The sequence below is a fragment of the Anolis carolinensis genome, chromosome 3 (genome assembly GCF_035594765.1).
Source record: "Anolis carolinensis isolate JA03-04 chromosome 3, rAnoCar3.1.pri, whole genome shotgun sequence".
NCBI classification, from domain to species: domain Eukaryota; kingdom Metazoa; phylum Chordata; class Lepidosauria; order Squamata; family Dactyloidae; genus Anolis; species Anolis carolinensis.
The window spans coordinates 285,443,921-285,458,569 of record NC_085843.1 but is presented as its reverse complement, the minus strand read 5'-3'; the positions used below and the strand labels follow the sequence as shown (position 1 = coordinate 285,458,569).

Genomic DNA, 14,649 nt, shown 5'->3' with positions numbered 1-14,649 from the left:
AATCCAGTTAAAATCTGATAATCTGTATTTTATAGGCAGTGTGGAAGAGGCCTAAGTGAGGCCTAACTCTGCCTGTCCCCTGGGTGAGTGGGTTGCTAGGAGACCAAGTGGGCGGAGCTTAGCCTTCTAACTGGCAGCAATTGGATAAAAGCAATTATTCATCTCCCTCTAATTAGGACTTTTTCTTTTCTTTTTGTTGTATCAACCTAGAGGCGTGGATGATGGGTTATGTTGTCAAATTTCGAGGTTGGGGGGCCTGTAGTTTTGTTGTTTTGTGGGTCGCCATGATGCCATCACTCATTTATATATATAGATTGTTCCAGAGGTCATCAATTAAACCGTCTAGCTCCCTGCTTTTCCAGTAACGCACTCCAGTAAGATATCTCAGAGATCTCCATGCTTATTCAGATATTCCCAGGAATATAACAATTTCTCCATAAATATGCTCAGTTAGTTTTCTATTTTGCACAAGGTCCAGAATCCCTTGAAATACACCTGAATTATCTGCTTATTTTCACTGTTTCACAACCTGTTCACAAGCCACCAGCAATTATGAATTCTAGTTCTTTTTTTCTTCATCATGACTTTTTTTTTGTTTTACATAAACGAGTGGTGAAAATTAAAATTTATAATAGTCAAATTTGAAACCCCCACGTTGAAATGGTCTTTCCTTCTAAAAACCTTTTGTTTGTGCATTTCATTTTTTTCTGCCTATGTGTAGTATTGTATATTTCTCTATGTTATCCCTGTTTCCCATGTTGACCACAATTTCATTTTGCTTGGCCAACTCGTTTTCCTTTGTGAGATATTGTAAGGCATGCCATGTCCATTGGATTCTCATCATTTAAGGCAGGGGTCCCCAAACTTTTTAACTGGAGGGCCGATTCACAGTCCCTCAGACTGTTAGGGGGCTGGACTAGGATGAAATAGTCCAAAATTAAGATTGTTGTAGTTGTGTGCCTTCAAGTCATTTCAGACTTAGGTCAACCCTAAGTCTAAAGTTTAGGACAGAGGCCAGGTCAATCACCTTGGAAGCCCATGGGCCTTAGTTTGGGGACCCCTGATCTAGATGATCATAAGGCTATAGGTAAGGAAAGGGGCCCCCAAAAACCATCTAGATAATCTCATAAAACCATAGGTAAGGAAAAGGATCCTCAAAGGCCATCTAGATGGTCTCATAGGACCATAGGTAAGGAAGGTGACCTCTAAAAGCCACCTAGATGGTTTCATAAGGCCATAGCTAAGCAAAGAGACCTTCAAAGACCATCTAGACAATCTCATAAGACCATAGGTAAGCAAAGAGACCTCCAAAGACCAGGTAGACTTAGGTCAACCCTAAGTCTAAGGTTTAGGGCAGGGGCCAGGTCAATCACCTTGGAAGCCCATTGGCCTTAGTTTGGGGACCCCTGATCTAGATGATCATAAGACTATAGCTAAGGAAAGGGGCCCCCAAAGGCCATCTAGATAATCTCATAAAACCATAGGTAAGGAAAAGGACCCTCAAAGGCCATCTAGATCAGGGGTCCCCAAACTAAGGCCCGGGGGACGGATGCGGCCCTCCAAGGTCATTTACCTGGCCCCCACCCTCAGTTTTATAATGTAATATTTTATATCCGTTTTAATAATATAATATATTGTATATACATATAATATTGATAATAATCTTATGATATACAATATAATACTAATAGTAATACCATATAATAATATTAATTATATGTTATATATTACATATTATATAATAGTATAGTGGTATAGTTCAGTATAGTAATATATAATGCTAATACAGTCGAGTCTCACTTATCCAACATAAACGGGCCGGCAGAATGTTGGATAAGCGAATATGTTGGATAATAAGGAGGCATTAAGGAAAAGCCTATTAAACATCAAATTAAGTTATGATTTTACAAATTAAGCACCAAAACATCATGTTGGACAACAAATTTGGCAGAAAAAGTAGTTCAATACGCAGTAATGCTATATAGTAATTACTGTATTTATGAATTTAGCACCAAAATCTCACAATATATTGAACACATTGACTACAAAAATGTGTTGGATAATCCAGAACATTGGATAAGCGAGTGTTGGATAAGTGAGACTCTACTATATTGTGCTATGCTAATAATATAATATATTGTATGTACATACAGCTGCTCTGAGTCCCCTTTGGGGTGAGAAGGGTGGGATATAAATGTAGTAAATAAATGCAGTAAATAAATAATTAATTTTAGACTTAGGCTCGCCCAAAGTCTGAAATGACTTGAAGGCACACAACAACAACAACAATCCTAATTAACTTGACTATTTCATTGGCCAGAAGCAGGCCCACACTTTCCATTGAAATCCTAATAGGTTTATGTTGGTTAAAATTGTTTTCATTTTTAAATATTGTATTGTTCTTTCGTTGTTGTTGTTGTTGTTGTTGCACTACAAATAAGACATGTGCAGTATGCATAGGAATTTGTTTGTATTTTTTTTTTCAAATGATAATTCGGCCCCTCAACAGTCTGAAGGATTGTGGACCGGCCCTCTGCTTAAAAAGTTTGGGGACCCCTGATCTAGATGGTGTCATAGGACCATAGGTAAGGAAAGTGACCTCTAAAAGCCATCTAGATGGTTTCATAAGGCCATAGCTAAGCAACGAGCCCTTCAAAGACCATCTAGACAATCTCATAAGACCATAGGTAAGCAAAAAGACATCCAAAGACCAGGTAGACTTAGGTCAACCCTAAGTCTAAGGTTTAGGGCAGGGGCCAGTTCAATGACCTTGGAGGGCCGCATTTGGCCCCCGGGCCTTAGTTTGGGGACCCCTGATTTAAGGAGTGGTTGAAGTTGGATGATCTTTACAGACTCCCCGCAGCCAATTTGGAAATTCTGGGTGCTATCCCCGTCCTCAGAGCAAAATCTCAACTCCAATATTTGACGACAACCAACGGATGCATAGCTTGGTGACTCCAGAAAGAACATTTTGCTCACGGCCTCTCTTGAATCCTTGCAGAAGGAGAAAAAGCAACAGAAGGAAATCAAAGCCCAGCAACAGTAGTCGCAGCGGGAGAGAGCGCGTAACATTCTTTCCCTTCCAAGAAAACCTGAGGGTAGAAACCCCCATATCCTTTTAAGGAGGGCCTCCCAAAGGAAAATAAAAATAAATTACATATTTGACTGAAGAGTGTGTTAAGCGAGAAGGGATCAGATGGAAAAAAGGAGAGTTGCAGGGGAAGGTATTTTGTCAAACTGGTTCAACAAGGAAAAGACGCCGGAGGGCAAGTCGGGAAGATGAGCAGAGGAGGAGAAGGGAGGCCCAAGACCTCAAAAGAGGGGCTCGGGGGAGGAAACGGGCCCGGGCTGGCGGGGGAGAAAGTGGGGTCCCCTTCCCTGTTGCTCCTGAAAGCTTACAAAGGCTCCTGGGGGGTCTTGGAAAAAGTTATCCATGGCCTCTTGGAGAAAGGATCTTCCACCCCTTTCTCCTAATGTGTCATTGAAATACCAATAGATATTTACAAATATCCAAGAAACAATCCATAAATGAGATTCTTAAGCATCAGAAGAGCCTGGTCTTTGATCAGAATATACAAGTTTCCTAAACATGAAGCAGATCCATTTTAGCGCTTGACTAGGTCATGATGATAATGGCATGAGGCTTTTCAAGAAAAGGGATATGGAAGCTGAAGCTTGTGTTAAATGCAGCCATGAGACCGGAATCATGACCGGAATCATGTCCAAAATTGCTTGAGATCAACTAATAATAATAATTTTTTATAATAATTTTATTTTTGTACTCTGCTCCATCCCCCCGAAGGGACCCGGGGCGGCTTACATGGGACCAAGCCCAGTCAACAACAATGAAATAACACCATAAAACAGATTAAAAACAATAAAAAAGTCATAAAAAATCACATATCAGAACAAAAGATAAAATCTTAGATAAAATCAGGAGAAACCTGGGCCAAATTGTCATCACCATCAAGGTGCTGGAAGAGGCATAAATACAGGACTATTATTGGAAAAGCAACAGGTCAGACTTACTAAATCAATTATCGAAGGCCTGCTGGAAGAGCCATGTTTTCAGGCTCTTCCGAAATGAGAGGAGGTTAGGGGCCTGCCTGATCTCCCTGGGGAGCGAGTTCCAGAGCCGGGGGGCCACGACAGAGAAGGCCCTCTCTAATAATAGACTTACAAGGACTGGACTGGTTTCCAACTTGCTTCCAAGCTCAATGCAAGGGGTTTGGTGTTGATGCACAAACTCCGACAGACCTTTGGCCTAGGATATCTGAAAGAGGGCTTGTTCCAATATGGGTCTGAACTAAATTTGAGAAGAAGACAGCCTCATCCATGCCCCAAGATCTTGTGAAGGCAATGCAATGGAGCTTTCTCTGTAGCATCCTCCTAATTGTGGAACTCCCTTCCCATCTCTGTCATTCTACACGGCCTTTTGTGGCTGAAACTTCAGTCATATACCTAACTACCTCTGAAGATGCCTGCCATACATGTGGGCAAAACGTCAGGAGAGAATGCTTCTGGAACATGGTCATACAGCCCGGAAAACACACAACAACCCTGTGATCCCAGCCATGAAAGCCTTTGACAACTTCAGTCTATTTGTTAGCTTCTCAGTTGGTTTTAAGGACTATTCCTACTTGGCTTTTAAAAGTTCTTAGAAGCACAGAATTAGAAAGGACCACAAAGACCATCTTGTTCAATGCCTTGCCCTGCTGGAAAACAAACCCCAAGTCCTCCCAATAAACAATAATTCCGCCATTGCTTGAAAGTCTCCAGAGAAGGAAACTCCACCGGACTTCCCAAGCCAATTCCACAACTGAGTAACACCAGCCATCAGGAAGTTCTTCCTAATATTTATTCTCTTTTCCTGGGAATTTGTACCCACCACACCATTGACTCCCAGTTTCTAGAGAAGCAGAAAACAACCTTGGGTGCTTTATCCTTTCAAATGTCTAAACATAATCCTCATGTCCCATCTAAGTCTTTTCTTCTCCAAGCTAAAAATTCCCAGCTCCCTAAACCACTCCTCAGAGGGATGTTCAACATCTTTATTAACGACTTAGACGAAGGGTTAGAAGGCACGATCATCAAGTTTGCAGACGACACCAAACTGGGAGGGAGAGCCAACACTCCAGAAGACAGGAGCAGAATTCAAAACGATCTTGACAGACTAGAGAGATGGGCCGAAACTAACAAAATGAAGTTCAACAGGGACAAATGCAAGATACTTCACTTCGGCAGAAAAAATGGAAATCAAAGATACAGAATGGGGGACAATGCCTGGCTTGACAGCAGTGTGTGCGAAAAAGACCTTGGAGTCCTCGTGGGGAGGAAGGGGAACATGAGCCAACAATGTGACGCGGCAGCTAAAAAAGCCAATGGGATTTTGGCCTGCATCAATAGGGGAATAGCGTCTAGATCCAGGGAAGTCCTGCTCCCCCTTATTCAATTCTGCCTTGGTCAGACCATACCTGGAATCACACTGTGTCCAATTTTGGGCACCGCAGTTGAAGGGAGATGTTGACAAGCTGGAAAGCGTCCAGAGGAGGGCGACTAAAATGATTAAGGGTCTGGAGAACAAGCCCTATGAGGAGCGGCTTAAAGAGCTGGGCATGTTTAGCCTGCAGAAGAGAAGGCTGAGAGGAGACATGATAGCCATGTACAAATACGTGAAGGGAAGTCATAGGGAGGAGGGAACTGGATTGTTTTCTGCTGCCCTGCAGACTAGGACACGGAACAAGGGCTTCAAACTACAGGAAAGGAGATTCCACCTGAACATCAGGAAGAACTTCCTCACCGTGAGAAGGGCTGTTCGGCAGTGGAACTCTCTCCCCAGGGCCGTGGTGGAGGCTCCTTCTTTGGAGGCTTTTAAGCAGAGGCTGGATGGCCATCTGTCGGGGGTGCTTTGAATGCAATTTCCTGCTTCTTAGCAGGGGGTTGGACTGGATGGCCCATGTGGTCTCTTCCAACTCTACTATTCTATGATTCTATGATTCTATGTACAGTTTGATCATTTTGGTTTTCCTTCTATGTTCACCTTCCTTCATAACCACCTTGACTAGTTTTGCCCAAAACTGAACATAAAGTTATTCCAGGTGAGTCTGACCAAAGCAGAAGAAAGAGGGGCTATGATTCCATCCAGACGCAGTCAGATGAGTCCAGGGCAGCATTTGGCCACCACAGAGCTCATTCATGCACACTTCACATTGTATGTCCAGTTCAGGCGTCCACTATGACTACCCTTGATCTAGACACCATCCTAGAATCGCATTGGCCTTTTTACCTGCATAGAGGAAGAACTATTTAAAACTACAGACAATGCAGTCACTGTTGCCCGTTTTTGGTCTAAAACTATCTAGTAGCATGTGATCCCTTTAACTGATCAGTTTTAAACATGCATTTATGCAATGCTTTTGACACTAAATAAATAAACCTGCCACATCACACTGTTGAATCCTGTTCAGCTTGTAGAATCAGAATCCTAAAGTTGGAAGAGACCGCGTGGGCCATCCAGTTCAACCCCATTCTGCCAAGAAGCAGGAAAAGAAGGAGCCTCCACCACAGTCCAAGGCATGGAGTTCCACTGGTGAACAGCTCTCTCTCACGGTGAGGAAGTTCTTCCCAATGTTCAGGTGGAATCTCCCCTCCCATCTTGATCCACGGCTATCATGTGGTCAAACTTCTTCCACTGGGTTGTTACAAAGCCAGGGGTCATGCATCCTATATCTGTGCATTGCATTTTTACTGCCTAGCTGACTGTATCTCCTCACTTCAACTGGAAAACTACAGCTTCAATGCTCATCATCTCCAGGTGTCCCCAGTGGCACCGTGGGTTAAACCCTTGTGCCAGCAGGACTGATGACTTGAAGGTTGGGTTGCTGACCTGAAGGTTCCTGGTTCGAATCCAACCCAGGGAGAGCGCAGATGAGCTCCTTCTATCAGCTCCAGCTTCATGAGGGAACATAAGAGAAGCCTCCCACAAGGATGGTAAAAACATCAAAACATCCGGGCAATGTCCCTGGGCAACGTCCTTGCAGATGGCCAGTTCTCTCACACCAGAAACGACTTGGAATTTCTCAAGTCGCTCCTGACATGAAAAAAAATTCTCCGGGTAGGACTTCAGATAGAGTCCTGGGTGCTAGTCGGAGCTGACAATATTAAACTAGATGAATATAAATGGCACAAAGCAGGGTACTATGTTCCCTAATGGGCCCGTAGTGCAAATCAACTTCTGCAACTTTTATGTTCCTAAGGAGCCCCGGTGGCAAAGTGTGTTAAAGCTCTGAGCTGCTGAACGTCCGGACCGAAAGGTGCCAGGTTCAAATCCCGGGAGTGGAATGAGCGCCCGCTGTTAGCTCCAGCTTCTGCCAACCTAGCAGTTCGAAAACATGCCAATGTGAGTAGATCAATAGGTACCGCTCCGGCGGGAAGGTAACGGCGCTCCATGCAGTCATGCTGGCCACATGACCTTGAAGGTGTCTACGGACAACGCCGGCTCTTCGGCTTAGAAATGGAGATGAGCACCAACCCCCAGAGTCAGACACGACTGGACTTAACGTCAGGGGAAAACCTTTACCTTTACCTTTTATGGGGAAAAATAATTATCTAAGGGTCGTACCATACACTGTACCCTACTGAAATGTATTTGGCCCAGTTTTGCAATCTTTGGGATCCTGATGCTACCGTGTTTCCCCGAAAATAAGACAGTGTCTTATATTAATTTTTGCTCTCAAAGATGCGCTAGGTCTTATTTTCAGGGGATGTCTTATTTTTCCATGGAGAAGAATTCACATTTATTGTTGAACAAAAAAAATGAACATTTATTATATACTGTACAGTAGTTGTCACCACAAACCAGCATAACTAGACAAACTGTGAATCCCATCAAGAATTTCTTGTTACTACCACTATTTCCAAGTACAACAATCTATGGTACGTACATTTACCGATCCTGCATGTTCTGGTGTTCTGTTCGTTGGGAATGCTTCCAAACAAAAACTTTGCTAGGTCTTACTTTCAGGGGAGGCCTTATATTTAGCAATTCAGCAAAACTTCTACTAGGTCTTATTTTTCGGGGATGTCTTATTTTAGGGGAAACAAGGTATCTCCTGGAGTCCTTGCTCTCCTGGTTTGGGGTCGCCTGTAAATTGGACCGGCACACTCTCTCTTCTCTGGGGCATAAAGTCATGCACCTTTCGCACCCGCCTCTTGCCCTGGGAGGGAGTCAGAAAGGGAGGGCAAAGGGTGAGGCGAAAGGCAGGTGCCGGACGGCAGACAGCTGCCCCGAAGGCAAAGAGGCCGGGGAGGGAAGAAGAAGGAGAAGAAGAAAAAAGGCTGCGTTTCTGATTAAACACAAGAAACACAACGTCCCTCGGGGCTACGGGTTCCTCCTCCGCGAAAGCAAACAGCAGGCTGGGCTGGCACCTGTCAAGTGATGTTTGACAACCCATAAAGATTGGGGAAGACAAACTTCTCCCCCCTCGCGGCTCCTTCTTTGGAGAATTGATGTTTGCACAAAGGGTCCTGGGCGGCAGCAGCGGGCGCAAGTTGTGGTCTCAGCCAAAAGCAGGAAAGAAAAGAGCCTTTTGTGAATGAGCGAAGGGATGAAACGAGTGAGTGAGTGAATGAATGGGACGGATGAATGAGCGGAGGGAGGGCGGCAGCAGCGATGCGGGAGAGCGGCATATTTGCGCAGGGAGACGGAGGGCCAGGGCGCACTCCACCGCCGGGCCTTGAGTCAATAGCAGATTACAGCCACACGCCAAAGTTGCGCCACAGCGCACACGACACCGAGAGCAGCAGCATGCCTCGGAGGCAGTGGATGAAAGAAGGGAGGAAGGAGGGCCGGCCCAGGCTCCTTCCTCCTCCTGCACCGCACAGGCCGCCCAGCAGCTGAGCAAACCCATGCCAGAGGCTGGTGGCGCATCACCATCCTCATCATCCTCGGGGTGGGAGCCATGCGTTTCGCAAACCAGGAAACTAAAATGCCTCCCAGCACCATCTGCACAATTTGTTTCCACCTGCAGCCAAAGAAAAGCAGTGATTTTGGGCCTCTCCCTTGGCTCACAGGGACCTGCGTTCCAAAGGCAAGCTGCCAGCTTTGGGGTGCCACAGAGTACCATAGCTTGAAAATGAGCACAGTTCTGCAAAGCTTGCTATGCATGCAGATATATAGGCACCATGTGGCAAAGTTTACAATGCATGCATGCAGACATAGGCACCATTTAGCAAGGTTTGCCATGCAAGCAGACATAGGCACCATGTAGCAAAGTTTTCCATGCATGCAGACATAAGCACCATGTGGCAAAGTTAACTATGCATGCATACATAGGCACTGTTTAGCAAAATTTACCATGCATGCATGCAGACATTGGCATGATTTGGCAAAGTCTTCCATGCAAGCAGACATTGGCATGATTTGGCAAAGTTTGCCATGCATGTACACATAGGCACCAAGTGGCAAAGTCTTCCATGCAAGCAGACATAGGCACCATGTGGCAAAGTTTGCCATGCATGCAGACATAGGCACCATGTGGCAAAGTTTGCCATGCATGCAGACATAGGCACCATGTGGCAAAGTTTGCCATGCATGCAGACATAGGCACCATGTGGCAAACTTTGCCATGAATGCACACATAGGCACCATGTGGCAAAGTTTGCCATGAATGCACACATAGGCACCATGTGGCAAAGTTTGCCATGAATGCACACATAGGCACCATGTGGCAAAGTTTGCCATGAATGCACACATAGGCACCATGTGGCAAAGTTTGCCATGCATGCAGACATAGGCACCATGTGGCAAAGTTTGCCATGCATGCAGACATAGGCACCATGTGGCAAAGTTTGCCATGCATGCAGACATAGGCACCATGTGGCAAACTTTGCCATGCATGCAGACATATTTGGCACCATGTGGCAAAGTTTGCCATGCATGCAGACATAGGCACCATGTGGCAAAGTTTGCCATGCATGCAGACATGGGCACCATGTGGCAAAGTTTGCCATGCATGCAGACATAGGCACCATGTGGCAAAGTTTGCCATGCATGCAGACATAGGCACCATGTGGCAAAGTTTGCCATGCATGCAGACATGGGCACCATGTGGCAAAGTTTGCCATGCATGCAGACATGGGCACCATGTGGCAAAGTTTGCCATGCATGCAGACATGGGCACCATGTGGCAAAGTTTGCCATGCATGCAGACATAGGCACCATGTGGCAAAGTTTGCCATGCATGCAGACATGGGCACCATGTGGCAAAGTTTGCCATGCATGCAGACATAGGCACCATGTGGCAAAGTTTGCCATGCATGCAGACATAGGCACCATGTGGCAAAGTTTGCCATGCATGTAGACATGGGCACCATGTGGCAAAGTTTGCCATGCATGCAGACATGGGCACCATGTGGCAAAGTTTGCCATGCATGCAGACATAGGCACCATGTGGCAAAGTTTGCCATGCATGCAGACATGGGCACCATGTGGCAAAGTTTGCCATGCATGCAGACATAGGCACCATGTGGCAAAGTTTGCCATGCATGCAGACATAGGCACCATGTGGCAAAGTTTGCCATGCATGCAGACATAGGCACCATGTGGCAAAGTTTGCCATGCATGCAGACATAGGCACCATGTGGCAAAGTTTGCCATGCATGCAGACATAGGCACCATGTGGCAAAGTTTGCCATGCATGCAGACATAGGCACCATGTGGCAAAGTTTGCCATGCATGCAGACATATTTGGCACCATGTGGCAAAGTTTGCCATGCATGCAGACATAGGCACCATGTGGCAAAGTTTGCCATGCATGCAGACATAGGCAGCATGTGGCAAAGTTTGCCATGCATGCAGACATAGGCACCATGTGGCAAAGTTTGCCATGCATGCAGACATAGGCACCATGTGGCAAAGTTTGCCATGCATGCAGACATAGGCACCATGTGGCAAAGTTTGCCATGCATGCAGACATAGGCACCATGTGGCAAAGTTTGCCATGCATGCAGACATATTTGGCACCATGTGGCAAAAGTCTGTCATGCATGCTGAGTTAACTTAGGCACCAAAGAGTTATAGAACTGAAAGAGACCACAACAGCCATCCAGCCTCTTCTGCCATTCAGGAAGACACCATTTCTAAGCCCTCCCAACTGGTGGCCATTCAGTCCCATTGAAAAACCTACACAGAAACACAGAATCATAGTTCTGGAAGAGACTCCAAAAGCCATCCAAGTCCATCCCCCTTCTATCTACTAGGCAGGAATCCACAATCCAAGCCCTCCCATCCAGTCTTTCCTTAAAGACTTTCAGAGCAGACTCTGCAGCAGATTCCATAATCAAACAGGAAGGAGACACCACCAGACTCCAATACATCATATTCTACTGCTGAAATGCTCTTCCCATCAGAATGTTCTGCCTCATTTTTAAGTGGAATCTTTTTTTCCTACAATTTGAATCCATTGTCCCATGGTGTCCATCTCCAGAGCAGCAGAAAACAGGCTTGCTCCCTTCTCATGAAACATTCTTTTAAATGTTTAAACATTTAAACATGGCTGCCATGTCCCTTTTTCTCAGCCTTCTTCTCTCCACCAAGCTAAACATCCCAAGCTCCCTCAGCTGCCTCTCAGAGGGATTTTGGTTATACTTCAATGGACACGTTCCATCTTGTCCATCTCCTTCTTGGAATTGCTTTCCTCAGATGAGATCTGACCAAAGCAGAACAGAGCGGGACTAGGACTTCTTTCAATCTCGACACTGTTCCTCTATTGATACAGCCTAGAATTGCATTGGCCTTTTTAGCTGCTGATCACACTTTTGACTCATGTTCAAGCTTGCGCTCTACTGAGACTCCTGAATCCCCTTCTTGTGGACTGTTTTCAAGCCAAACCTTGCACATCATATATCTCTGCATTTCATTATTATTGCCAAAACACAGTATTGTGCATATTTTCCTGTTGATATTTTGTTTCTTTTGGCCAATTGGCTCTCTCATCTGTGAAAGACATTTTGGATCCTGATCCTGTTCTCTGGAGCATTAGCTCTCCTTCTCAATTTGGTGTCATCTGAAAACTTGATCTGCATGCCTTCATTTGTTGGATTTTTGTTGTATGTATATGAAATGTAAATCAAGTGTTTCTGCTGTTTTACAAGTGTGTGTTTCAGCAATGAAACAGTTAACAGCAGGCCAGTTTGACTGACAGCCTGCTGTGACCTATGAGACATGATTTCCAGCCTTGGAGGTTGGAACTTCCTTCGGACTAAGGAATGTGCTTCCTTATCTCTTGTTGTTGTTGTTATTATTACTATTATTATTATTATTAAACTTTATTTGTACCCCGCTAGCATCTCCTGAAGGACTCGATGCGGCTTACAAAGGCCAAGGCCTCAACACACAATGTAGCAATACAAACAAAAGGCAAATTAAAACAATTAAAACAGTATAAACCACAAGCAATAACAATACGCTAGAACACAATAAAACTGTTGAACTGTGTGAGAGAAGAGCCAAGCCAAAGAATGCTGGCTTCAAGCGATGGACTTTGCTGCAATTGTAAATATCTCTGTAAATATTAAATAGATGTTTGAACTTCAGATTGCAGGTGTCTTTGAGTCTGACTTTGGAGGAATTGGTGAGGGCAGAAATTCACCAATTTATCAGGGTTCTGGTCTGGAGCATGACTGATCGATGGTGTTTGAAGAAACCCACCCATCACGCACCCTGACCCCTGGCACTGATCTTGACATCATTTACGTCATTAATAAATATGTTGAACAGCCCTGAAGAGCCCAGGACAGAACCCTTTTCATGTCAGCCAAAGAGTCAATTCTTTCCAGGACAAAGAAAGAGGAAACATTAGGGAGAAGCATCCTTTGGATTTGGGTGCTCAGCCCATTCCAAATCCATCTCACGTAAGTATTCCCTGCATCTACCAAGCTTGTATCTCCATCGAGAAAGAGATAAGACTAGCCTGCCATGACTTGTTTCTGAGAACTTCATATTGCCTTTTTGTGAGCATTCCTTGTCCAAGGAAACTATTGCAAAGCCTGCCCTGCGTGAACAACATAGGCAACATTTTACACAAAATTTTTGTAAAAGAGCGTTTTTGAAAAAGAAAAAAGGGAAAGGAAGGTAAGAGGAAGGCAGAAGAACAAGCTTCCCTTCCAACGTATCCACGCGACTTACCCACATCGGGTCGCCTAGGTCCGAATCCTGCATCCGGATGCAATCCATGCTGATTTCGATCTTGTTTGAAGAGCCATTCTCCACCGGCTCCTCCAAAAAATTCAAGTCAATGGGCTGGACTGAACATATTGGCCTAAAAACAGAGGAAGGAACTTTGGTTACTTGAAAAGACAAAACTCGGTAAGGAAGAGAATGATGCTTGGAAAGGTCTAGATACCTTCAAGATCTTGGAAGCTAAGGAACTAAACAGGAGCCCTGTTTAATACTTGGATGGGAATCCATGAATAAATAGCACTATAGGCCATATTTCAGAGGATGCACCTGGCAAATCCACCTCTAAGGATTCCTACCCTTAAAAACCCAACAAAATACATGGGGTTGCCATAAGTCTACATGTGACTTGAAGGCAAACACAAGTAGAAGGCCATAGTGAAAGAGGAAGACTGGGTTACAAATGAATGAACATATTCAGGGGAATTAGGGGTGCAGTCACCCCCAGTCATGGGAACCCAGGGGATGATCTTAAGCAAGTCACACTCTCTCAGCCTCAGATGAATGCAGTGGTGAACCACCTCTGAAAATATCTTCACAAAAGACCTCATAATACGTTTACTCAAGCGTTGTAATATATCAGAAACAACTTGAACAGATACATCAAGAACAGGGAACCTTTGGGTGACCTTGCACAAGTTACATACTCCCAACTACATAAGGAGGTGATGGCAAAACTCCCATGAAGAAATGGGGTCAAGAAAACCCCATAGGTTGGAAACAATGTGAAGACCACAAGTCAAAGGAAGGAGGAGACTTGGTCAACATGGAGGCAAGAAAAGTAGATGGAATGGAGGAGGCAGAAGATGAGGTAAAAAGTGAAAGGAGGAAGAGGGCAGAGAAGATGTGGCCAATATGGAAGCAAGGAAACTCATCAGGAAGTCAACTGATGAAGACATGGAGAAAATGGAAAGTCAAAGGAAGGAGAAGACTTGGTCAAGATGGAGGGGAGAAAAGTAGATGGAATGAAGGGGGCAGAAGATGTGGCCAAGATGAAGATAAGTCAAAGAAAGGACAGAGAAGATGTGGCCAAGATGGAAACAAGGAAATTCATCAGGTAGTCAACTGATGAAGACTTGGAGAAATTGTAAAGTCAAAGGAAGGAGAAGGTTTACATAAGATGAATGCAAGGAGACCTAACAGATGTGAAGTCAAAGGGAAAGAAGATTTAGAGGAAACAGAGGCAAGCAAATTCAATAAGATGCCAAAGGAGGAAGAGGAGATAGAAGATATGGTCAAGATTGAGGCAAAAAACTCAACAGGAAGTCAAACTGATGAAGACATGGAGAAAATGGAGAGTCAAAGGAAGGAAAAGGCTTGGACAAGATTGAAGCAAGGAGAACAAATGAGAAGTCAACAACTAAAGGAGAGAGAAGACTTGGTCAAGATGGAGGGGAGAAAAGTAGATGGAA

At 44.7% G+C, this 14,649-nt stretch overlaps 1 protein-coding gene across 2 annotated transcripts in view; it reads right to left on the bottom strand.

Moving 5' to 3' along the window:
* The window catches only part of tp63 (tumor protein p63), a 237,765-nt gene that overhangs the window by 168,275 nt on the left and 54,841 nt on the right, over nucleotides 1-14,649 (bottom strand). For both annotated transcript variants that reach the window (XM_062976930.1, XM_062976931.1), the window contains exon 3: nucleotides 13,187-13,319. In XM_062976930.1, coding sequence (XP_062833000.1) covers nucleotides 13,187-13,319 — 133 coding nt within the window. The remainder of the gene's footprint in view (nucleotides 1-13,186; nucleotides 13,320-14,649) is intronic.